At 59.1% G+C, this 24,678-nt stretch overlaps 1 protein-coding gene across 1 annotated transcript in view; it reads right to left on the bottom strand.

The window, feature by feature from the left end:
* Positions 1 to 1,576: 1,576 nt before the first annotated feature.
* Positions 1,577 to 24,678, bottom strand: part of ANXA11 (annexin A11) — a 28,436-nt gene continuing 5,334 nt past the window's right edge. Inside the window, exons 2-15 of the mRNA XM_004615443.2 lie at positions 12,436 to 12,498; positions 11,444 to 11,553; positions 10,827 to 11,192; positions 9,966 to 10,053; positions 9,606 to 9,700; positions 8,991 to 9,104; positions 7,174 to 7,264; positions 6,920 to 6,999; positions 6,793 to 6,849; positions 5,710 to 5,803; positions 4,947 to 5,042; positions 4,404 to 4,462; positions 4,160 to 4,282; positions 1,577 to 2,182 (exon numbers count right to left, since the gene is read on the bottom strand). Of these exons, the coding sequence (XP_004615500.1) occupies positions 2,123 to 2,182; positions 4,160 to 4,282; positions 4,404 to 4,462; positions 4,947 to 5,042; positions 5,710 to 5,803; positions 6,793 to 6,849; positions 6,920 to 6,999; positions 7,174 to 7,264; positions 8,991 to 9,104; positions 9,606 to 9,700; positions 9,966 to 10,053; positions 10,827 to 11,192; positions 11,444 to 11,553; positions 12,436 to 12,490 (1,488 nt within the window). The 5' untranslated portion in view covers positions 12,491 to 12,498 and the 3' untranslated portion in view covers positions 1,577 to 2,122. The remainder of the gene's footprint in view (positions 2,183 to 4,159; positions 4,283 to 4,403; positions 4,463 to 4,946; positions 5,043 to 5,709; positions 5,804 to 6,792; positions 6,850 to 6,919; positions 7,000 to 7,173; positions 7,265 to 8,990; positions 9,105 to 9,605; positions 9,701 to 9,965; positions 10,054 to 10,826; positions 11,193 to 11,443; positions 11,554 to 12,435; positions 12,499 to 24,678) is intronic.

Consider the following 24,678-nt stretch of genomic DNA (forward strand, 5'->3'; position numbering starts at 1 on the left):
TGCCGCCCCGCCCCACACACAAGTGCCCACAGGAGGATTTCCAGGGTCCCCAGTTTCTCATTTTTTGGGTCACACCCCGGCTATGCTAAGGGGTTCCTCCTGGCTCTGCACTCAAAAATCACTCCTGACAGTGCTTAGGGGACCATATGGATGCTGGGGATTGAGCCTGGGTCGGCCACGTGCAAGGTAAACACCCTACCCGCTGTGCTATCACTCAGGCCCCTTGTGTCTTTTGTGAAGAAAAATCTGGTCAAGTGTTCTATCCATTTGAAAACTGGGCCTTTTTTTTTTTTTTAACCAAGTCATTACAGGTCATTTATGGTTTGTAAATATTCATCCCATTTACCTATCTTGACAGCATCCTTTGAAACAAACTTTTTTGCACTGATGAAGTCTAACATTTCGGCACATTTCGGGACCCACTGCCTGCCTGTGAACATTTATGGCCCTTTTTCCTGAGTTTTTTCCAGCCCACTTTTTGGTGTGTGGTTGAGGTAGGGATTTCAATGCCTTTGCTAGTCAACTTTATCCTTTTTCTCTTTTTGTTTTTGGACATACCTGGCAGTGCTCAGGGCTTACTTCTGGCTTTATGTTCAGGGGTCACTCCTGGCGGAGATCAGGTGACCATATGGGGAGTGAACCAGGGTCAGCTTGCATTAGGCAAGTCCTCTCCCCACTGGGCCATCTCTCCACCACTGGACTCTTTCAATTTTTAATTAAATCACTATGAGATACACAATTACAGAGTAGTTCATGATTGGGTTTCAGTCTCACAATATTTGTACATTGACCAGTGCACACTTCGCACCACCAATGCAATGTCCTCACCTCTTTTTAGGTGGGGGCCACACCCAGCAGTGCTCAGGGCTCACTCCAGGCAGGATGGGGGGTGGCATACAGGATGCCTGGGATTGAGTCCAGTCACCACATGGAAGGCTGACGTTATTGCTGTATTATTATACAATTATCATTGTGTAATAATTGTATAATAACAATTGTATATACTGTATTACTGCTCTTGCCTCCTGAACTCATTTCTTTTTTTTTTTGCTTTTTGGGTCACACCCAGAGATGCTCAGGGGTTACTCCTGGCTCATGCACTCAGGAATTACTCCTGCGGTGCTCGGGGGACCATATGGGATGCTGGGAATCAAACCCGGGTCGGCCGTGTGCAAGGCAGATGCCTTACCCGCTGTGCTATCGCTCCAGCCCCTGAACTCATTTCTTGAAGAGAATTTTCTTTCTTCATTGGGTGGTGCTGGAACCTGCGTAAGAGTCAGCTAAGCAGGGATATTTAGGTGTGTTTCTGGATGTCTCCCCCCACCTGCCCCAGCTGTCATACCCACCTCCCTCTCACCGTGTTCCTCCGGCCAGGCCCAGGGTGACACTTTCCAGCCTGCCTCCCAGGGCCCTCTATGCTGGATTCCCAGGTTTGATGGCTGTGGCCCCATCAGCTGCTGAGGCGGTTTCCAGAGCACAAACATACACTCAAGGGCATCAGCTTCACTGGCGATGGAGGCTGGTTCTCTGTGCCACGGGGCAGAATCATGTAGAAGAAAGCAAGCTGCACCAGGGATGCTTCCAGGGCTTTACAGCACCAGCTGCCTTTAATTACAAATGGCTTTTGGCGATCAACATTCATTTAAGGCATATACCAAGGGGCAGAAGCCCGGGGCTGGCGGGAGTCGGCTGCGTGCGCAGCTCTGCCCGGAGGAGCAATGGGGGAGTCGTGGCTGTTTGGCAGCGGTGCTTGTGCAAAGCGGGGACCGTGGCGATGCTGGCCACCTGCACCCGCCACTCAGCACCACCCATGCCGCCCCCCACTGCGCCCCTCGTGGACACAGCAGAGACATCGCTTACCTCTGTCTCCTGGTGACTAGAAAAGAGTGACCCAATAGAAACACAAAATCGCACGAGGGAAATGAGGCCAAGAGTCTTGGCTACAGCAAAGGGACGGCGTGAGTTACTCTACGTGAGCACGGGGGCCGCGGGGGGCGGGGGAGTCCTGAGTCCTGAGACAAGGCGCGGCCTGGGGTGGCTCGGGGGACGGTGAGGGGCACACGGGCCTTCTGAGAGTGTCCACGCTGCCAGCGGGTGGACAGGAGCAGGCCCCATGCCCCGCTCAGTCGTTGCCGCCACAGATCTTGAGCAGGATCTTCCGGTAATCCCCCGACGTGTCTCCCTGGCCACGGAGATGAGGGGCTTAGACGAAGGTGCCCGGCACAGGACCCTCCTGGCCTAGGCTTACGAGCGTCTCACACAGCGCCTGCAGCCAGACCCCAAAGGCCCCACCGTCCCCAAACCCAGGAAAGCTACACTACACAGCCCCAGGATTGAGGCCAGAGTCTCTCGGTGTCTCTGTTCGTCTCTCACATCTCTCTCTCTCTTTCTCTCTCTCTCTCTCTCTCCACACACACACACACACACACACACACACACACACACACACACACACACACACACACACACACACACAGAGTCCAGGGTCCAGGGCTACCGCAAAGACAGACATACAACATCACACAACACCCACTATCTCCGCAGCCTGGGTGACTCAGTCTAGCACCCACACTCTCCCTGCACATGGCTCTGCGGAAGCCTGGGGAACAGCAGCTGTGGTGAGACATGTGTGGGCCCAGCTCTCCTCCCTCAGTTTCAAAGAAGCCGGCTTCGGGCACTGTTGAGGCATTTCTCTCCCTGGTGCCCCTGTGGGGCTCACTGCTGTCCCTGTTTGGGTGGCAGGGGTGAGGTGGGGAGGGACATGGCAGAGGACATGGTGAGGAGGCCACTTCCCCTAGGGATGTGCAAGCAGAGGCCCTGGTGTCCTCTGAGGGGTCGTGGGCCTTGGTAGCAAGTGGCCTGTTTTTGACCAAGTCATGTGACATGTGTGGCCCAGGCACCCACAGAGCTCTCCTGGCTGGGCAGGAGTCTGTGACCTCACACTAGGGATTGGGGGGGGGTCTGTGACCTCACACTAGGAATGGGGGGGTGTATGACCTCACACTAGGAATGGGGGGTCTGTGACCTCACACTAGGGATGGGGGGGTGTATGACCTCACACTAGGAATGGGGGGGTCTGTGACCTCACACTAGGGATGGGGGGTCTGTGACCTCACACTAGGGATGGGGGGGGTCTGTGACCTCACACTAGGGATGGGGGATGTATGACCTCACACTAGGAATGGGGGGGGTCTGTGACCTCACACTAGGGATGGGGGGGGTCTGTGACCTCACACTAGGGATGGGGGATGTATGACCTCACACTAGGGATGGGGGGGGTCTGTGACCTCACACTAGGGATGGGGGATGTATGACCTCACACTAGGAATGGGGGGGGTCTGTGACCTCACACTAGGGATGGGGGGGTCTGTGACCTCACACTAGGGATGGGGGGGGTCTGTGACCTCACACTAGGGATGGGGGGGGTCTGTGACCTCACACTAGGGGTGGGGAGGTCTGTGACCTCACACTAGGGATGGGGGGGTCTGTGACCTCACACTAGAATTGGGGGGTCTGTGACCTCACACTAGAATTGGGGGGTCTGTGACCTCACACTAGGGATGGGGGGGTCTGTGACCTCACACTAGGGATGGGGGGGTCTGTGACCTCACACTAGGGATGGGGATGTATGACCTCACACTAGGGATGGGGGGTCTGTGACCTCACACTAGGGATGGGGGGTGTATGACCTCACACTAGGGATGGGGGGGTCTGTGACCTCACACTAGGGGTGGGGGGGTCTGTGACCTCACACTAGGGATGGGGGGGTCTGTGACCTCACACTAGGGATGGGGGTATCTGTGACCTCCCAGCAGGGATGGGGGGGTCTGTGACCTCACACCAGGGGTGGGCGGGTCTGTGATCTCCCACCAGGGGTGGGCCCAGGCCTTGAGAACCCACATCCCTGACCCCCAGCACAGCCAGCCCCAGCGCACAGAGGGCAGAACCTGGGCCTGGGGGCTCCACCCACCACCCGCATCACAGGCTCCCTGGATGGTCCTGAAGGCTGATGCCTGACTTGCCCTCCATCCCCAGGGAATGTGCCGGCCACTGGGGGCTCAGGTGGGACGCCCAGGACTGGCCTGACCCCCACGGGGAATGGGCTGTCAGCTGGGCTGAGCAGGTGAGGCTGGGTGGGTCCCCAGGGCAGGGGCCGTACCGTGATGTCGTGGTACAGAGACTTGCCATACAGGCGCTTGTACTCGGCCCGTATGTCCAGAAGGTCGATCTCGCTGCGGGACACCAGGATGCGGATGAGGGTTCGGTCCTTCGTCCCTGCGCCCTGACGGGGCCACACAACAGAAGCATGAGCTGCGGCTCCTGAGCTCCCACAGTGACCCTTACCCCCGTCCCTGGGGAGGCCCCCTGCCGGCGGCAGGGACGTGGTCAGGGGGCTGCCGTACCCTCATGGCCTTGTTGAGCCTCTCAGCGAAGAAAGCTGGCGTGTTCTTGAGACACTTCACTGCAAGAGACAAGCTCGGGTGAGCCCTCAGGGGGGTAAGCCAGACCCCCGCCCTCTCTGCACCCCTTCTCAACGTCCCCTCAGGCATGCTTTGCGGTTGCGGAAACTGTCCTGCGTGGAGCTGCAGAGGGGAGGGAGGGAGCTGGGACAGAGCCAGGGCAGAGCTGGGGGGAAGGGTGGGGGCTGTTGCTGAGACTGCAGCGCAGGAGACACGGCTGCCCAGAGGGGGTCTGTCTTCGAGGTCCCCAGAGAGCGGACACAGCAGCCAGGGCCCCGCCCCAGAGCTGAGCCTGTGCCCTCAGCCAGCTGCCCTGCTGTTTCCATCACAAGCGCCAGCCTGGCCTGCAGCAGTGTATTTTTAGAGGAGACTTGGCAGGATGTGAGTCAGCGTCCTTGGGGGGGCTGCAGGGGGGGTTCAGACAGCGCCCTTCCCGAGGGGAGCCGAAAACACAGGCAAGACGCGTCCGGGCCGGTGGCCACCTACCCACGGCCAGCATGCCCTGCTCCAGGTCCCCCGACATCTCCCGACAGATGCTCTTCTCGATGTCCCGGCCTGTCATTCGCTGGTACTCGTTGAAGACTGGGGGAGACCAGTAGCCGTCACACCCTGAAATCGGCCCTGCCCCCCAAGTCCTCCGTGGGAGCCCTCGGCCTGCCGGAAGCCACACGCACGAGAACCCCTGCCCCGACCGCCCCTGCCCCAGCCCCAAGAGGCCCCGGCTCCAGCTTCCGCCTTCTGAGAGCTTGGCCCTTCCGTGTGGATTTGTCTCGCTTTGCTGCTTGGGGACACACATGGCCGTGTTCAGGGGCCATCCCTGGCCGTGCTTAGATGGGACCACATGTGATGCCAGGACTCAAACGGGGTGGGCGGGAAGCACTGGCAGCCCCAATCCCTGCGCGGCCCCTATGTCACCTGTGCCTGTCCACCGAGGGCGGAGTCCCTGATACTGACCCTCCCTGGCCTCGCGCCTGGCGAGTGTGAGTGAGCACTCAGCACTGGGGTCGCTGGGAGGCCGGGACCTGCCTGCCCCGAGCACATCGGCAGCTGCAGTGCTGATTTATCTTCAAGCCACAGTTGGGGACACGCTGGGCCAACACGGAGAAGCCTCTCTCCAGCCTGACCTGTGCCCCCAGCACGTGCTGCCCCAGGACACAAGGGCTGCGGCAGCTCAGAAGCCCTGAGTTTCTCCTGAATTATCCCGGGGGGCTCTTCTAAAGCGCCGAGCCCCATTCCCTGGGGGGCTCACCTGCCACCAGGTGGGCCCGGCTCCTGGCACACAGGATCGCGTTGAACTTGGACTCGTCTGTGCCCAGGCGATTCTCCCCGGCTGCATACAGCTCCTGGACAGGCGGAGACAGGCATGCAGAGCGGCTCACCCCAACGGCAGGCCAGGCCCTTCTGGCCGACAGCTCAGCTGGCCCCTCCCCTGGAACAGGGACCCTCTGAGAGGTGCTCAGGGCTGGGGGCAGCAGGCAAGGCCAGCGGCCACCCAGCCAGCTCCTCTGCTGCCGCCTGCCCTGGGCCAGCCGCTGGTCTTCTCTGAACCTTGTATATGCAGACTTGTATATGCAGGGTAACAACTGAAGGCCCGGAGGGGCCAGCTGGGTACCGTGGCAGGGGCACCCGACCAGCCTCTGACGGCACAGACCCCACCGAGCTCAGAGCTCTGACGCAGGGAACGCAGGCCTCGATGGCCTTCCAGCCCTCAGCACGCCCCCAGGTCCGCCTGCCGAGCACTGCAAGCCTGAGCCCAGACTCAGCCCCAACCCCAGGCCTTGGGGAGCCGCAATCAGGCCCAAGGTCAAAGGTGATAAGGAGAGCTCAGAGACCCGGAGAGCACGAGGCCTCAGAACCAGAAACACAGGCGGGAGCAGCCTCAGGAAACAGTGGGGGAGACTCCCGGGAGAGGGGGAGCGAGAGGCAGCACCGGGACATCCAACCCTGCGGCTCGGGCTAAGAACTGCCGGGACCTACGGGAGGGGCCTGGGCCAGGCCTTGGCTCTGCTGGACAGGCCACCAGCCTGGCCCCGGCCCTGGCTCTGCTACTGGCGCACCTGACCACTCCCTGGAAGGCCAGAGTCATTGGGCTGGGCTGGCTGCTGGGACAGGCAGACAGGACTGTCGGAGTAGCCCCCACTGGCCCTGTGGTTGCGGCCTGGGGACAGGAGAGAGTCCAGGCCGCACAGCGGAAGGCTCAGGCCTCCAGGTGTGACCGGCAGTCACACACGGGGGACATGGCCCACAGCCCTGCTGAGCTGCCCGGTCCGGCACCTCTGCTGTGTGCTGGGCAGCGCCCACCCAGCCCCTGCGGCCAGTCAGTCACACTCACCTGGACATCTCTCTGGACGAGTGACATGTCTACGCTGGTGCTTTCATCCCGGTTTCCCTGAAAGTAAGTGACTCGTCAGGCCCCGCTCTGCCCGGCCCGCACCCGCGCGCAGCCTGCCGGGACACACCTGTGCCAGGGAGATGAGCAGCCGCTGGAAGTGGCCGGATGTGTCGCTGCGGATGGCCTCCTCCAGGGTCTTGTGGAACTCTGAGGGAAACCAGGAGGGTTGCCCTGGAGCCCTGTGGCCAGGCTGCCCGGGCCAGGAGGGCACGAGGCTCATAGCACTGCACTCGGGGCCCGCTGGCACAAGCCACGCCCCGAGCTCCTACACGCCCTCAGTGAACGGGAAAGGGAAGACGGGGGCGCGTGTGGGGGGCTTACCTGCCCTGTAGGCCGCGTTCAGCTCCCGGATGTGGCCATTGCTGCGGGAGGCGAGGATCTCGATCAGGCAGGCCTCGTCCGTGCCGGCCCCCTGCAGGGCAGAGCAGGCCCAAGCTCAGAGGACAGCGGAGCCGGGCCACCCCAAGGCCCACAGAGCACGGCCACCCATGGCAGCTGGACGCAGGCGAGGAGCAGGACATGGGTGCAACATGGAGAGGCCACGTGGGGGTCCCACACAGAGGGCCACCCTGACTCTCGACAGAGGCTGAGGAGCACAGGTGGGTGAGTGCTGAGGCCCCGGGTGGGGGCCTGGTTCTGCCTGACTCTGAGTCCAGGCACAATGAGGAAAACCAACGCATGGCTAAAGAGGAGTGTGGGCACTGGGACAGGAGCCGCTGGGGCCACGGGAGAAGCAGGAGCGAGGTCACGTCCTTGCTGTGTGACACGGCATGTCCCAGGCTCCGTAAGCGACACATGTGACACCAGCCTGTCTCCCGATCAACTGAGTCCCCACAGGGAGAGGGTGGGGCTGTTGACCCTGCTGTCATCGTGGGTGGGGGTGACCTTGGCCCCACTGTCAGGGAGTAGCCAGAGGCCAGGAACCAAAGTCTGTGGACACAGGCTCAGGTCACCCTCAGCAAAACCCACCTCAGTTCCAGCTGCCACAGCTCCCCGCCACCCCCGTCACCTGGCCTGTACCCGGAAACCAGGGCAAGGTCCACTGTACCCTCTGCACCCGGAAACCAGGACAGGCGTCCAGTCTGCCCTCTGCGCCTGGAAACCAGGACAGGCATCCACTCTGCCCTTTGCACCCAGAAATCAGTACAGGCGTCCACTCTGCCCTCTGCGCCCGGAAACCAGGACAGGCGTCCACTCTGCCCTCTGCGCCCGGAAACCAGGACAGGCGTCCACTCTGCCCTTTGCACCCGGAAACCAGGACAGGCGTCCACTCTGCCCTTTGCACCCGGAAACCAGGACAGGCGTCCACTCTGCCCTTTGCACCCGGAAACCAGGACAGGCGTCCACTCTGCCCTTTGCACCCGGAAACCAGGACAGGTGTCTACTCTGCCCTTTGCACCCGGAAACCAGGACAGGCGTCCACTCTGCCCTCTGTGCCCGGTCTCCCTTCTGCTGGGCTGCTCAACTCTCCACAGCTCCCCTCAAAGGGGCTGCGTCCTGCCCACTGGCCACACCCCAGCTCAGCGTGGCTGTGGATGGAGAGGCACACAGGGAGCTGCAGCCACGCGCACTGGGCAGAAGGACAGCACAGGCGCTGGCCACCCCGTTGCTGAGTGAGGGTGACGCCCTGTTGCTGATTCTTCTCTGCTATGTTGTCCAGGGCCGCCCCTGACCCACTCAAAGTCAGTCAAGCCCTTCCTGCTGAGGGGTCGGGGTGCCAGGGAAGGCGCCCGAGCTCCTGTGAGCGTGCCGGCCCTGCCCGGGCTTGTGGGGGGGCCTGCAGCCTGGTCTCGGGAGCCGCGTGCCCTCCTCTCCCTCCCGTGTTGCTGCCAAGACCAGGGCTTACACCTGGAACCATGCAGACGCCACCGCACGTGGTGGGGGAAGGTCAGACTCGGGGCCTCGGGCTCCCCACAGGAGCCACCAGTCATGCACACAAGAGCAGTTAGCAAGAGGCTGGAGCACAAACAGGGAGTCCCCAGGGCCACGCACGCGCGCGCGCGCACACACACACACACAAACACACACACACATTCTCACACCCTCACACTCACACTCTCACACACACTCACCCACTCACATTCACACCTCCACAAACACATTCACACACACACACACACCTCCCCCCCCACACACACCTTGATGGCCTCCTTTATCTCGTAGACGTCAAAGAGGACGGGGGTCTTCATCAGAGCCAATATGGTCTTCTCAAAGTTCCCCGACAGCTCAGACTTCAGGTCTTTGATCAGATCCTGATCGGACAGACATGCGGGTTAGAACCCAGAGGCTGACCAACAGGACAACAGCCCAGGGCAGAGGAAGCCACAGGGCAGCGACAGGGCCTGTGGGCTCCAGACCCCTAGGCAGGCTCAGGGTGCCCCAGAGCCAGCAACCCCAGGACTGGCCCACGAGCTGCTTCCATAGTCACCCGATGCCCCCCTCACGAAGGCCCGGAAGCACCCCCTTTGAAGTGTGCAGGCCCGCCTCTGCCCTAGACTTCGAGCTGTTCCCTTGCGAGCTGGCAAGTTCCTCTCCCGGGAACTGTGAGAGGGCGTGCAAGGACAGCAAGGACAGGTGTCGGCCACGAGGGGCCCACAGGGCGCTGGGGAAAGAACCACTCCCCACACAGCACTCAGCACCGGGCAGGGGCTGGACTCTGACTCCAAAGGGGGAGCTGGACAGGCAGCAGAAAACGCAATCCCGGAGACAGAAGCCCTGCAGGCCCCTAGGACAGGGGCGGCTGGGACGCTCACCTTCCCGTAGGCCGTCTTGAAGGACAGGAGAATCTGCTGGCGCTGCTTGTTGGAGCGGCTCCCCAGGCAGTCAATAATGGCCTGCTCATCAGTCCCTGGGGGTGACAGGGACCGGGCTGGTCAGTCCCTGGGGGTGAGGGGAACGGGACGGGGGCAGGGACTGGGCTCTGTCTCTGTGATGCTGGAGATCAGGTAAGCCCCTTCCCTGCTGCCCCATCTCTCAGCCTGAGCCCTCCAATTCTCCTGGGCATCCTCATGACACCCCCATGCCCACCTCCTCTTCCTCCCAACCCACTGAGCCACCATGGAGACGCCAAGGAGGGGGCTGGGGAAGGAGAGGGTCCCGCCACAGTCACTCACCAAAGCCTTTCATGGCCTTGCGAAGGACTTCAGCATCCCGTATAGCATCAAAACCAGAAGCATCCATGATGGTCCCTCGGTTTCCAGACTTCAGACAGAGACAAACAGGTCAGATGCTGTGGCGCCGACTCTGGAAAGCTTTCCTCTCACCGTCAGGGTCGGGGAGGGGCGAGGTCTCAGTCCCGGAGCCCACCTCCCACTGAACAGGACACTGCAGAGCGTTCCTGCCCCAGACAGGCCCTGAGAGCGGGCTAAGGGTCCTCCCGCGGTACTGCCGGCTGCAAACCACCTCTGTGCACCAGAGGCTCCAGGGGCCGAGTGAGCCCAGCGGCCGCAGCCTCAGAGGACAGCCAGCTCTGCCGGGGCTGCCCAGTGTCCCGGGGCTTCGGCAGCACGGGCATCCAAGCCTTCCTGCTGCGCCCCTGACCCTGGGTCCACCTTGGCCGCAGGCCCTGTGGCCCCCCCCCCCCCAGCAAACTCGAGTTTCCTTCTGAACTTCCTCCTGCCGTTCAGTTAAGGAGGCAGAGAAGGAAGGAATGTGTGGGGGAAGGGCCCCTCTGGCCAAGAGCCGCCAGCGCATACCACGGCGGGGCTGGGTGGCCATGCCACAATCCTGGACTCTCCCAAATGAGCCACTGTGGGTCCTGAAGGAACTGCCAAGAACAGTTCTCCCCTAGGAGGCCTCTGGGACCACGACCAGGCCGACACACGTGACCTGAGGGCTCCCTGTGTGGCAGGAAGGGCCCAGGGCTGGGTGCTGGGACTCCACTCACTCGGGACACCATGACGAGGGAAACGGCGGGAGGAGCTGTTCCGTCCAGGCCACAGGCTAGGCCCGGGGAGCACGGGGCTGGCACTTACCTGAACAGGGGGCACGGCGGGGGTGACAGGCCCAGACGCCTGGAATCCTGGGTAGCTTGGCACGGGCTGCTGGCTGGGAGGTGGCATGGGGGTCTGCCCAGGGTAGGCTGTTGGCACCTGGCCCGGATAGGCTCCCGGAGGCTGCTGACCCGGCACCGGGGCCCCTGGGTAGGGCGGGTATGCGGGCATGGCAGAAGGTGGGTTCCCCCCAGGGGGCGGGTACATGCCGAATGGAGGGACGGGCTGCTGGGCAGGAGGGGGTTGCCCAAACCCCCCAGGGGGGATGGGAGGGTAACCGCCCCCAGGGGCCTGCGGGTACAGGTTAGGGACGTTGGCTCCTCCGAAGGTCCCCGCCATGTTGTTGGCCTAGAAATCCACAGAGCAGAGTCTGAGACAAACGGTGCTGATGGGGAAGGGAGCAGAGTGTGGCGCGGGGAGTGGGCAGGGCGCAGCTGGACAGTGACCCGCCCTGCCTGGCATGGCCCCTGATCCCCAGGACACTCTCCCACACAGAGGAAGCAAGGGGGCCCCAGGCCAGCGAGCCCCCAGAGGCTCTGTCCGGGGCCGTGCCCAGGTGCCCGGGAAGCCGGGAGCAGTGGCCTGTCCCTGGCACTCACCATGCCCGAGAGGTAGTCCTGGTTGAACTGCCCCGAGTAGCCGGCCACGTTGTCCAGGCCGATGGGGGGCATGGTGGACGGCGGGTAGGCCGCCCCTCCCCAGGCGCCACCTGCAACATCCCAGCTGTAAGGTGCCGCCCCTGCCCTGCGGGGCTGGGCCAGGCGCCCCCCCAGGAGGGTCCAAGGGGCTCTGCTGCCCTGGGCCCATGGGCTCCTCCCAGCTCCAGTGACCGGGCGGGGGGCGGGAGAACTGTGGGCTGCCTGCTCTGTCCACTCTGGGAGAGGCAGGGATAGCCGGAGAGGTGGCTGAAATCAGGTGGGACCGTACTCTGAGCCAGCACACCAGGCCGTGTCCCACCAACCAGGGGTGACACTGCTGAACACACCAAACTGCCGAGACAAGGTCTGAGTGCCCCGCACGCACAGGCAGAGCCACGGAAGCTGGCCGGGCGGTGGCCCCAGGGGCAGCCATGGGCAGGGCTGGCTGCAGGCTCTCTGGGCACCGCCCTCCAGAGTCACTGGCCAGTACAAGGCTGGACAGCAGTGCGGGCCATGGTGGGGACGGCAAGACCTGGGCTCCTGCTGTGGGACAGCGTCCCTAACATGTGAGTGACACAACACAGCACCTCCCGTATCCTTCCTCATGGACAGGAAGCAGGGACCCAAGTGGCCCTGGGCTGCCTCGAGTCAGCTCTGCGAGACACTGGCAGGTGGGGTCTGTGCAGCCGCAAGACCTGTGTGACCAGCTGTCCCCTCCCATCTCCCAGGAAGCCTCCTGGGGGGACCAAACCACAGTTGGCAGGAGCCAGGCCAGAGCAGGGCCAGGTGGGCTCTGCCCTCCACCCAGACCTGACCCCAGCAGCTGCCCTCAGTGCCCTGGCCGGGCAGCCACTGGCAGAGGTAGAGGGGCTAAGACCAGGGGACAGTGCATGCTCCTAGCTGGCCTCCAGCGCGGCCTCCGCCCCGCACCCCCGCCGGGCCCCACCTCTCACCTGGAGCAGCGGGCGGGTAGCCTCCTGCAGGTGGCGGGTAGCCGGGATAGCTCATGGCTGAGTCTGGAAGGAAGGAGAAAAGCTCAGAGACTCGGAACTGCCACAGGTTTCAGGCAGCTCTCGGGAGACCAGCGAGTGTGGGAGGTTCTTCTGGGCCAGGCTCATGACCCAGCTCCAGGGGCCCCAGACCTGCAGCAGGGGGTCCCGGAACACCCCTACGCCCAGCTTCCCCCTGGGGACGAGAGCATGGCTCTGTGGCACTGTCCTCTCAGCTCTGGCCCTGCTCTTGGGGGTCAGACCCTTCTGCCAGGCTACTGGCCACCGTCCACTGCAACCGGGGGACTAGGGGTGTGGGCCAGCACACATGGGCCCCAGGGGAGGGAAGGAGGAAGAGTGGGAGGCCTGCATGCTTCCCAACGGGGTTGTTGGGACACTCACAGTTGCTCTGTACAGACAATTAGGCTGCCTGGGAGGGACAAATGGCCGCACCCTGGCCACAGTGTCTGCTTGCAACTGCTGCGTCTCTGTGGAGGCCCTTTGAAGGCTGTGAGCCAACACGCCTGCTGTCCTAGGTGGCCCAGCCTTCGTGTCTGCCTGGCCCTCCTCAGTATCAGCCCCGGGACCTGGAGCTGTACCTTGCATGCATCAGGGCCACAATGGGCAGCACCCCGGCTGAGTCAGGAGGGCCACGATCTGCACTTTCTCCTGTGGGCTGTGTCACATGCAGGCTCTGCCTGTTTCAAGCCATGAGAGCCTCAAAAAACCGAGGTTCTGAGCTCACTGGGCCTCACAGAAGACAACCGTGGCCTTCCAGGATTCAAATAACTCACTGGCTCCATTCAGCCAGGCTGTGGCCGCGCCGTGGACCCACGGACACCCGCCTGCCTCCTGGCAGTCCCCAGGCGTGCTGCGAGAACCTCCCCCTTTGTGGAGCCACATCTGTCTCACCAGCCCCGCTTTGTTCATGTATGGCCAATGAGCACTTTCTCCCATTCAGCGGAGTGGCTTTATTTTAGGCCTCATTTGTTTCTGCTGCAGAAGCTCTTTAGTTTGGTGTGGTCCCATTTGTTTCCGCTTTAGTTTCTCCAACACGGTTGTCTCTCCAAAGCTCCTCCAGTCTGCACCCTGGAGAGTTCTGCCTGTTTCCGGCAATGTCTCTTATACACTGAATACATCTTAAATTATGCGATGTATCCCCTACATCCTCTGCATCTTAGACACTGGATACCGTGTACTTATACAATATACCTTATATTCTTTGTAGCTTATACAGCGATACATTATATAATGTATGTTATACATTCAGTGCTTCTTATCTCAAGTTCTTTGACCCATTTGTTTTGGTTTTGTTGTTGCTTTTGCTTTTGGGGCCCCATCCCACAGTGCTCAGGGCTGACTCCTGGCTCTGCAAGCAGGATCACTCCAGGTGGGCTCCTGGACCACATGGGATGCCGAGGATCGAATAGGTCGGCTGTGCTACTGCTCCAGCCCCCTTTTGTGGGACTTTGATCTAATTTTTTTTGTCTGTCTGGGGGCCACACCCGGCAATGCTCAAGAGTTACTCCTAGCTCTGCATTCAGGGATCACTGCTGGTGGTGCTTGGAGGACCATATGGGATGCTGGGGATTGAACCTGGGTCAGCCATCAGCCACATGCAAGGCAAGCTCCATCCCTGCTGTACTCTCTCTCCAGCCCGATGATCTAGCTTCTTTTAAAAGGTTCTTGCACCGTCTTTTGAAGAGACTTTCCCTCTTCCACTTCAGGCACCCCGCTCCTTCCAACTGAGGGGTCACTTGTGGTCTCTCAGCTCTAGTCCACTGGTATGCAAGTCTGTTGCTATTACAGCACCACCCAGCTCTGATTACAGCTTTCACAGCCTCTTATCTTCTTTTTTTTTTTTTTCAGAATTGCCTTGGCTATTTGGGGAGTTTTACAGTCTTTATAAACGTCAGAAATCGGCTATTTTGCTCCATGTCCTTGAAGAAGGCCATGGGAATTTGGGTGGAGACTGTGCTGAATACGTATGGCCTTTAGGGAGTTAAGTCGTTTAACCAGATGACTCTTTCCACTCCATGAAAACAAGAATGTTTCCATTTCTGTACGGCTTTCTTTTTTCCCCAATGGTTCCAGCAGTGATTTATAGTTTCACTATAAATCTTTCACTTCTTTTGATTGATTTCTAGGTATTTGAATATTTTTGGACATGATTATAAATGGAATTAAGTATTTCTTTCGTGGGGCCAGAGTGATAGTAGAGCAGGTAGGGTGTTCACCTTACATGCAGTGACCTGAGTTCAATCCCCTGCATCCCATATGGTCCCCTGAGCACTGCCAGGAGTGATAGACGATGGTACGCCCAAGCACTGACAGATGTGGCCCCAAAACAAAACTAAACATATTTATCTTCAATGTCATTGTTTACACTTAAGAGTACAATAGATTTGGGGGCTGGAGTGATAGCACAGCGGGTAGGGAATTAGCCTCGCATGCGGCTGACACAGGTTCGATTCTCACCGTCCTGTATAGTCCCCCAAGCACCGCCAGGAGTAACCCCTGAGCATCGCCAGGTGTGACCCAAAAAGAAAAATAAAAACACAGTACAATAGATTTCTGGACATTTTTCCCTTCTATGCTTTGATTTAGTATCCTGCGACTTTAAAGGCTTTACTCTTTCTAGGACTCTGTGTGTGTGTGTGTGTGTGTGTGTGTGTGTGTGTAAGTCCAGTGTTTTTTATGTATAATACCAAGTCATCAGCAAATAGTGGAGGTTCAACTTCCTTGCCAATTTGATTCCCTTTCTTTTCCCTTCCCTCCTGTGTGGCCAGGAGTAACCCCTAAGAACACTGTCAGCTGTGTCCCCCACCCTACCCGACGCAAGCTTTGCTAGTAAAAGCCCTGGGCTTGAACCTCCCGTACCATATGGTCCTCAAAGTACCCCCAACTGCGACACCCTCCCCACAGCACCACCAGGTGTGCCCCAAAATAAACAAAGATATGCAGATAGCAGATCAGCGCATGAAAAGATTCTCCACATCAAACACTACCATGGAACTGCAAATTAAAATAATATACTGAATTAATATACGGACAAAGTCCACAACAGAGACAGCGGCCACGGCTGCAGCACAGACTCTGTCATGTGGGTAGAAATGCAAAACGGTACAGGCCCTGTGGCAGACAGCTGGCCAAGCCTCTCTCCCTCCCTCCCTTCCTCTCCCTCTTCCTCCCTCCCTCTCTTTCCTTCCTTTTAAGAGCACACTATGCAATATTCAGGACTTTTACTCCTGCTCTGCACTCAAGGATCACTTCTGACGGGGCTTGGTGACCACATGGGGTGCCAGGGATTGAATCTGGATAGGCCACCAGAAAGGCAAGCGCCCTCCCACTGAACTATCACCCCAAGCCCAACCTGGCAATTACTTATCAAACGTAACAGACTTGTTTGCATGATGCAGATACCAGCTGAAGGAACCAAACACATATAACCACGCAAACATGCACTCAACAGGGGTGCATACAATTGTATTCATAGCTGCCAAATGCGTCCCTAGCATTTCTGTGGATGAATGGGTAAATAAACCAAACCTGGGGTGTTACTCCATGAGAGGAGGGGAGGAGCCCGCCCTCAGCACAGGCAGGGCGTGGAGGCACTGCAGATGCCGCTGCCATGTGGAAGCCAGAGCCAAGAGGCCACGTGAGCTGTGGGAACGGCCAGGGGGCGGGGTGAAGGGGACTGCAGGAGGGGGCGGGGTGAAGGGGACTGCAGGAGGGGGCGGGGTGAAGGGGACTGCAGGAAGTTATCGGAAGATCAGAGGGAAGCTCTTCTAGGAGTCTGTTTGGTTTGTTTTTGCTTGCTTTATTTCAGGGGTGGGGGACCACAACTGGTAATGTTCAGGACTTACTCCTGGCTCTGCACTCAGGAGTCACTCCTGGAAGGCCCAGGGACCATATGAGATGCCAGGGATGGAACCTGGGTCGTCTGCATGCAAGGCAAACACCCACCTGCTGCACTACCGCTTTGGCCCTGAAGCCCTTTCAGATGACCCAAACCTGTGAAGGCACTGGCAGGCTGGCACAAAAGCTCCCTGAGGGGCTTCTGTCAGTGGAGAGGCAACAGCTGAGCAGGCTGGGCTGGGAGGGGCGCAGAGCACACGGACAATCTGCACTGGCCACTCACTCCCCCGCTTTATTGACTCACCCTGAGGTACAGTAGCAAGGCTGTCATGTTTGAGCTTCGATCATACAATCATCAAACACCCATCCCTTCACCAGTGCACGTTTTCCAACACCAAAATCCCCAGTATTCCCCCCGCCCTCCACCCATTCCACACCTCCCCCTGCCTGTGTGGCAGACAATTTGCACAATACTCTCTTTCTCTGCTTTGGTTACCTTCAATATTTCGAGACCAGTCCCACCACCACTCACACCTGCCAGAAAGGCAATGCTAGACAATGTGTTTTGTATTGCTTGTTATGGATACAATATAATGTTGCGCAGCTGCAAGAGCGGCCACGTGTGCTCTAGGAATTCTAAAATTTTAATAATTAGGGTCTGGAGAGATTGCTGCAGCAAGTTGCTCGGTCCAAGATTCATTTGTGTGTCTCTGGATCATGGCCATGTGGGAGCTTAAGTAGACAGTGGTCGTGTGTAGGGGTCATCTCAGAGTCCCATCAGGGCAGGGGGAAGAAAGGCTGAGTCCTCCCCTGTCCCATGAGGCCTGGCGTTTGCCGCCACCATCACCTGTACCTGCAGATTTTCGCTGAGTTCTAGAATGGCCACTCACTTTTGATGTGACCCCGAATTATTCTAAGAATCAGTTACACTGAAAAATAAAAAAATAGGGGCCATAGAGCTAGTACTTGCCTTGCAGGTGGTCAAGGCAGGTTGGAATGCCAGCCCTGCATGTGGTCCCTCAAGCACCTGTGTACAGAATAAGCCCCAGCAGCTGAGTGTGGTCCTGAACCCTTCACCCTCCCTTTAAAAATAAAAAGGGGCCAGAGAGATAGTACAATGGGGAAGGTGTTTGCCTTGCATGTGGCAGACCTGGGTTTGATCGCTGGCATTCCATATGGCCCGAGTCCACCAGGAGTGATTCCTGAATGAGAGCCAGGAGTGAGCCCTGAGCACTGAGGGGTGTGGCCCAAAAACCAAAAAGAAAAGAGAATTTAAGTATACCTTCAGAAAACAATGAACATAATGAGTCAATTAGAAAACCAAAGTTCTTCTCTCCTCTAACCCCACCCAAAGGGCAACACTGAGCTGTGACTTTAAACAAAAAAGTGCACACGTGTGTGCATGTGGTTTATGTATATTCTTAGAAAAGTACTGGGAGGCCCTCAGGTGATCGCACAGTGGGAAAGGTGCCGCCTTTGCACACAACCCAGCTTCGATGCTCCAAGCCCACCAGGAGTGAGCCCTGAGCACAAAAACAAAAATGGAACAAGAGTTCATTTAAAGCTAGCCATGTTTCTTGTCCACACACTGGCTCACTCAGGCAGGCCCATACCCACCCATCCACATTCCTGCCTGTGGCACTTCCTGGTGCGATTCGGGGAGATGAAGAGGGAGCCAGTCCCCAGCCTCCGCATTCCACCCAGGAGCCCTGGACCTTCCTGCCCAGGTCACTGGACTGGAACGTGGAGGCCACGATCCAGAGCAGAGTTGAAACTGGGCTCAAGGCAAGAGAGAATTTATGGAGGGGCCTGGTTTGAAGGTCTCGAGACAGGGGCCAGGCCCCGCCTGCAGAGCTCCTGCTCCCCGGGGCCTGACCATCTCCACAAGAGGCCACCCCGAGCCGAGACTCACAGGCTCCTCAAAGGCCGCTGGACAATCATGTGACAATGACCTTGTTTCCTTGGGCAGGGAGGGTGCTCACCTTGTCTGGGACCTACCCAGGTTCGATCCCCAGCGCCTCTCATGTTTGCTACCCCGTACCCCGAGCCCTGCCAGGAGGGATCCCCAAGTGCAGAACCAGAAGTCAGTCCTAAGCACAGCCAGGCAGGACCCCAAATAAAATAAAACAATGTGTTGAAATTCAAGGTCCATGCTAGCAGAGCACCTGGAGTCAGCTGGAACGTTAAAAGGAGCCCTTCTAGGGGGCCGGAGCGATAGCACAGCGGGTAGGGCGTTTGCCTTGCATGCGGCCGACCCGGGTTCGATCCCCGGCATCCCATATGGTCCCCCAAGCACCGCCAGGAGTAATTCCTGAGTGCAGAGCCAGGAGTAACCCCTGAGCATCGCTGGGTGTGACCCAAAAAGCAAAAAAAAAAAAAAAAAAAAAAAAAGGAGCCCTTCTCCCTTGAAGGCGCCGGTCAACCAGGGCCCCCACCAGATTACCGTGTGGTTCCAAGCACTGTGGTTGCCGAACTATGAGCAATGGTGATGCTCCAACTGTGAAGGCAGTTTTCTAGAACACTGGTCTTGTGGAGGCAGCGGCCTATGAATCCGTTACCCGACACCCAATTAACTGCATACTTTATAAACACAGCTCAAATAAAAAATGCATGGCGGTCTGGGGCTGGCCTCTGCTTGGCCAACCTCTTCCCCAACTGGCACCTCTAACTGTATGGAAATCCACAGTCGCATCTGCGTGCGCATGAGCAGGGACGGCACCCCCGTGCTCGCAGAGGCAGAATGAGGCTCCCCGCAGGGCGCCCCAGCCCAGCACCTGGCCCAGCGCAACATGGGCACTGGGCAGCAGCGTGTCCTCCAAGCCCTCCTCGGGTGGCATGGCTGTGCATGCCTGTTGTAAACGGCCTCCTTCCTTCTCCCACCCACTGCCACCAAGTCACCAGCCAGGAGAGCTCTGAGGCCTGCAGTGGGCCTGTCCCCAGCATCACCCAGCGCGGCTGTGGCCCCCAGTACCACCACTTCTCAGGACCCAAGCTCTGGCCACTCAAAGCCACAGAGTGCTGGGCTGAGTACCTCGGGAGTGGCCCCTGGTATCCAGACACTCCCAGAGAGCCGCCCCGCCCCCAAACACAGGCGCCATCCCCACTGGCCTTGGCTGGCGCCCTCTCCTCTCCTGAAGCAGCAGAAAGGATCGAGCGACCCAAACAGCTCAGTGCTCTGGAGTCGCTCAGATTTCACTGCACCCAGCCAGAGGGTGGCAGAGAAACCAGGTGCCGCCAAACGTTAAAACTGCTGCCTGTGAGGTCGGAGCAGCAGTACAGTGGGGAGGGCGTTTGTCTTGCAGCCAGGTCGGATTCCTGGCCTCCCCTGTGGTTCCCCAAGCACTGCCAGGAGTGATTCCTGAGCACAGAGCCAGAGTCAGCCCTGAGCACCACCGAATGTGGCCCAAAACAAACAAGCCAAACGCTGCCTGCCCACCCTGAGGGGGAGCATCACCCATGAGCAGAGGGACGCTCTGGCAGTCTCCGGGGAGGGGCCCTCCCCAGCCCACCGGCTGGCCAGGCCTTGCCCCTCAGCGGCCAGACAAGTGCTTTCTGTAGGGGTAGGGGAGAGGAGACCCAGACTACCGCCCCTCCCCCCCCAACCCCCTGCCCTCTAGGCCCAGAGGGGCGAGGGGTCCCACTTCCATGTTTGGGGTGACACGCATGCACAGGCACCAGAGGCTCCGCCAGGCCCCCCCAGCACAGGCTGCAGTCCAGGCTGTGCCCCTGGAGTCCCCTGGATTCCCACTGGGGAGGCCCAGGGCTCCGCTCACAGTGGGACACAGGAAATCTCTCCAAGTCTCCCTGCTGTGGCCAGGAACAAGCTTTCAGCACTTCTCAGGGGGCTGCCGCCAACAGCAAGCAGCAAGCGGCACCTGGTTGAAGGTTCCTCCCAAGACAAAGCAGGCGGCCCGGAAACGCTCAGAGCCCCGACACCTCCTGCTCTGCTCTCTCTGCGGCTGCAAGGACCAGCCCGAGCACCATGCCAGGAACCCATCCACCCCGGCCGCTGCCCCTCTGCACGGCTCAGCCGCCCGCGCGCCCTCCGCACCTCTCACTCCCGCAGCTCTCCTCCCGCCTCTGCACCCTGTCCCAACGGCCACAGACACCCTGGGACAGTCCTGGGGCCCTTCTGGCGCGCGCAGTCAGAGAAGGCCTGGGTCTGGACTCGAGGATTACGACACCAGGGCGAGCACTGTGAGACCTCGGGCGTGTGGCTTGACCTCTGCACAAAGGATTCTGTGTGCACAGTGGAATACCACGCGGCCAAGAGAACGAGATCCTGGGATTCGCTGCCTCGTGGGCAGGTCTGGGGGTCTCATGCCGGGTGGGGGGGAGTCGGAAGGAGAGGGAGAGGACACAGAGTGGCCTCCCGCAGGTGGGCCACAGAGAAACACAGTGAGAAAGAACAAATGCCAAAAGGGAACAGACACTGAGAACTGGTCTGTATTAGGACACCTGGGGGGAGGCGTGAGCAGGACAGGACGCAGACCCTCGGGATGACTTACGCAAGAGAGCTGACTAAACAATGCGTCCACCGAGTGACCTGGGGTGAAACCCTTGTACAATCTGAAACAGTCCCCAACCGTAGGGCTGTGCCCTTACGTGACAAAGGGGCTCTGCGCGTGTGACTCAGGCTGCCAACCTTGAGATAGGAGAGGGGGCGGAGTGAGGGCTCTGTCGGGCACACACCCAGCACCGAGACTCCAGCACCGAGGAGCCAGACTCGCCGTGTCCATGAAGCCTCTGAGGTGTGTCTGCCTTGGAGTCACCAGTCAGGGAGGCACAAAGCAGAATCAGGGCCGCCAGGGGCTGCAGATGCGGCCCGGGGCTACTGACTGCTGCTGTCCGCTTGGGGAGTCCTGGCCCCCTTCGGGAGGGCGGAAGGAAGGGTGTGCCAAGATGTGCAAGCATGGACCCACAGAACTGTGCAACTCAAGCCACCCTAGATGGTAACGGTGTTATATTTTCTATCCAAAAGGTATATGCAGTTGTAGCTGCAGGAGGAAGCAAACATATGCCGTGGCCATTGCTTCCCTGCTTCCAGATCCTTCCATGGTGTTAGCCTGGAAGGGACTCTGCTGACAGTGAGCTCACAAAGGACCCCTGACACGAAGCCAATGCCCGTGACAAAGGAAGCAATAAACCAAGACTGCCGCCAACATCCAGGGAGAAAGGCAGGCCCAGAGGCTGGCTTCTGCTGGCAGAGCTGGGAACTCTACTCGGAGTCACCGAGACTGGGGCAGGACACACCCAAACGGCATGGCACTAGGGAGGACAGAGGTCGGCTCACACCCAAACGGCATGGCACTAGGGAGGACAGAGGTCGGCTGTGAGCACCAGGCCCAGCAGGACAGTCACACCCAGTGGGCAGGACCAGGGAGCTGGAACACGGGGTTCCTCAGCCCCGGGTGACTCAGAGCCCCGCCCTCTGCACCTCCACACCAGAGAAGGGAAGGAAGTGCTCGTGACGGGGCTCCTGCCCCCAAGCTAAGAGTTTACTGACCAGGAAGCAGGACAAGGCCAGGGAATTGCAAGGGCAGCGGGAAGAAGGACAACAGCCCTGGGGGGCATCACTTTAGGGGTCTGGCTGAAGAAGATAAGAGACACAACAGTACTTCTTTTTAAAAGAAACTAATTCACTGCTGCCCTCACCCCCGTGCCCAGCCCTGGGTCTCCTGGACCTACAGAAGGGAGGCATGGGAATGAAGGAATTGGGGTGAAGGGCCTGATGCTGAGGGCCCCTTAGCTCCAATCTGGCTCTGGGAGGCACCCGGGGCCTGACACACTTCCTCAGGAACAGACGAAGAGGGGGTCAGGGGTGGGGGAAATACTGGGAATTTTGGTGGAGGAAAGTGATGGGTGTTTGATGGTTGTATGACCAAAGCTCAAATACGAAAGCTTTGTAACTGTATCTCACGGTGAGGCAATAAAAAGGGGGGGGAAGAATAATAATAAAATTAACATTCTGAATTAAAAAAAAATAATGTGGAGTTTATGCCCAATTCAATCAGCTTAATCCATGGCTGAATAAATAGCAGTATTACTACATTATAACTGTCACTGTCACTGTCATCCCGTTGCTCATCGATTTGTTTGAGCAGGCACCAGTAACGTCTCTCATTGAGATACTTACTGTTACTGTTTTTGGCATATCCAATACGCACCGGTAGCTTGCCAGGCTCTGCCATGCAGGCTCCATAAAAAAAAAAAATACAGATGAAGACAGCAGAGCTCCAGGGCCGGAGGGCGAGTACGGTGGGGCGGGCGCTGCCCTGATGCTGACGGGCTCCTTCCTGGGACGGCAGGAGGGCCTCGGGGCACAGCCAGGAGGAGGCCTTGAGCACTGCCACATGTGTCCCAAAAGGAAAAATTAAAGGGAGTGAGGTAGACAGACAGACAGACAGTGACCTGAGTGGGTCTGTTTCTCTTGTAAGGAGCCCTAGGAGTCCCGGGTCTCTAGGGGACGGGCGCGGCACCCCGGGATGGAGTGCTCATGGCAGGAAACACCCTACCCAAACATGGCTTTTTTTTTCTGAGTCACACCCAGCGGTGCTCAGGGCTTACTTGACAAGCGGTACCACATCAAGAGGCACCAGAGGCGGGGGTCACTTCCTGGGCCTTTGTGGGGCCTGGCAGAGGCCCTCTTGGTCAGCCACACAGGGCAGGGCAGGGCACAGCCAGGTTCTCTTCAGCCCCACACTGGTGGGTCACAGGAGCCTGATTCATCTCTTCCACACCCGGGGTGACACCTCTTCACTCCAGCGGCCTCTGGGGCCGCGGCTCTGCCCAGGCCCTCACCAGGCGCCAAGAATCTGAGGGAGGAGGCCTCAGGGAGAGGCTCTCCCTGGGCAGCCCGAGCTGGCGGGCAGCAGACCCTCTGCAGGCCCTCCTGCTGGCTGGGGGCACAGGTGTGAGGGCGAGCCCTGGTGTGGCTGCCCGTGACATCCCTGGGCCCGTCACCGTGCAGAGGGTGGGGTGCTCGTCCTGCATGCGGCAGACTGGGCACCACATGGGGTCCCCCAAGCAGCTGGACACCGGCCACACCGAGGAGCTGAATTTCTGTCTGAAGACGCTCCTGCCTGTCACAGGCGCCCCCGAGCCCGAGAGGCCCAGAATCTTGTCTCCACCTCAGGCACTCCCCTCCCCACCTGCGGAATCAACCTGGGAAATCAACCCAGGAGGGAAACCTGGCGGGAGAGAGAAAACAGCCCTGCAGCCTCCACAGGGCTGTGTGCCCGGGGAAGGCGGCGGCCAGAGCTGAGGCACCTGAGAGGCTCTGCCCCCAGCAGGGACCTCCGCGCCCTCGCTGCCTGCAGGAGAGAGTCGAGGAGAGTGAGTTGCAGAGTTGCAGAGTGCACCAGCATGCCCTCCCACCCCGGGAGACCGCGGCGGGAGGGCACCGGCCTGGCACGCGGCCGACCCACACTCAATCCCTGGCACGGCATATGGTCCCCTGAGCCAGCCAGGAGTGACCCCTGAGCACACAGCCAGGACTAGGCCCCGAGCACTGTTTGTTGGGCATGACCCAGAGAGAAAGAGGAACAGCTTCCTGCTGCTCTCCCGCAGCTCCGCCCAGTCACGCGCTGGTTACCAGAGAAACACTTTCAAGTAAATGAAACAGTAGGTTGAAAGTGAAATAAAAAGGTCACATAGGTAAGTGCAAAGGAGAGACAGTATTTTTTTTTTTGCAAAGAAAACACAAGTACTAACACTGCATGAGGCGAGGTCTGTGTAATGACCCACCCTCAGGTTTTCTCCACTTTCCAGCCGTTTGTTTTTATCTGGAAACGCAGAACTCGGAAAATTACTCACTGGGATTTCACAGTCCAACAAGGCTAAAGTCATTCCAGTCCCTGCAAGATCTTATGTAACGAAGAACATAAGCGTAGTCCCCGGAGAGAGAGGGGGGGACACAGGAGGGAGGGCATCTGCCTTGTGTGCAGGGGAGGGGGCTGCTGCGGCCATAACTTGGGTTTGAATCTCCAGCCCCACACTCGTCGCACTGAGCACTGCTAGGGGGTCAACTTAGCACAGAGCCACACCTCAGGATTAAAACCTGAGCACCGCAAGACATATATATATGACCCCGAAACAAAACCAAAACCTCACAAGCACATGGTGAGCAAGAGCTGAACAAGCTGTAGCACATACTTCGCATGCTGGCAGCCCTGGTTCCATCCCGGGCACCTGATGAACACTCCTGGGAGTGACCCCACCTCCTCAGCACTGAGCCATGAGGAGCCCCTGAGCACTGTTGGATGTAACCTCAAAATTAAAAAATTAAAAGTAGCACTGTAGTACTGTCCTCCTGTTGTTCGAGTTGCTCAAGCGAGCACCAGTAACATC

The sequence above is a fragment of the Sorex araneus genome, chromosome 3 (genome assembly GCF_027595985.1).
Source record: "Sorex araneus isolate mSorAra2 chromosome 3, mSorAra2.pri, whole genome shotgun sequence".
In the NCBI taxonomy this organism is placed as follows: Eukaryota; Metazoa; Chordata; class Mammalia; order Eulipotyphla; family Soricidae; genus Sorex; species Sorex araneus.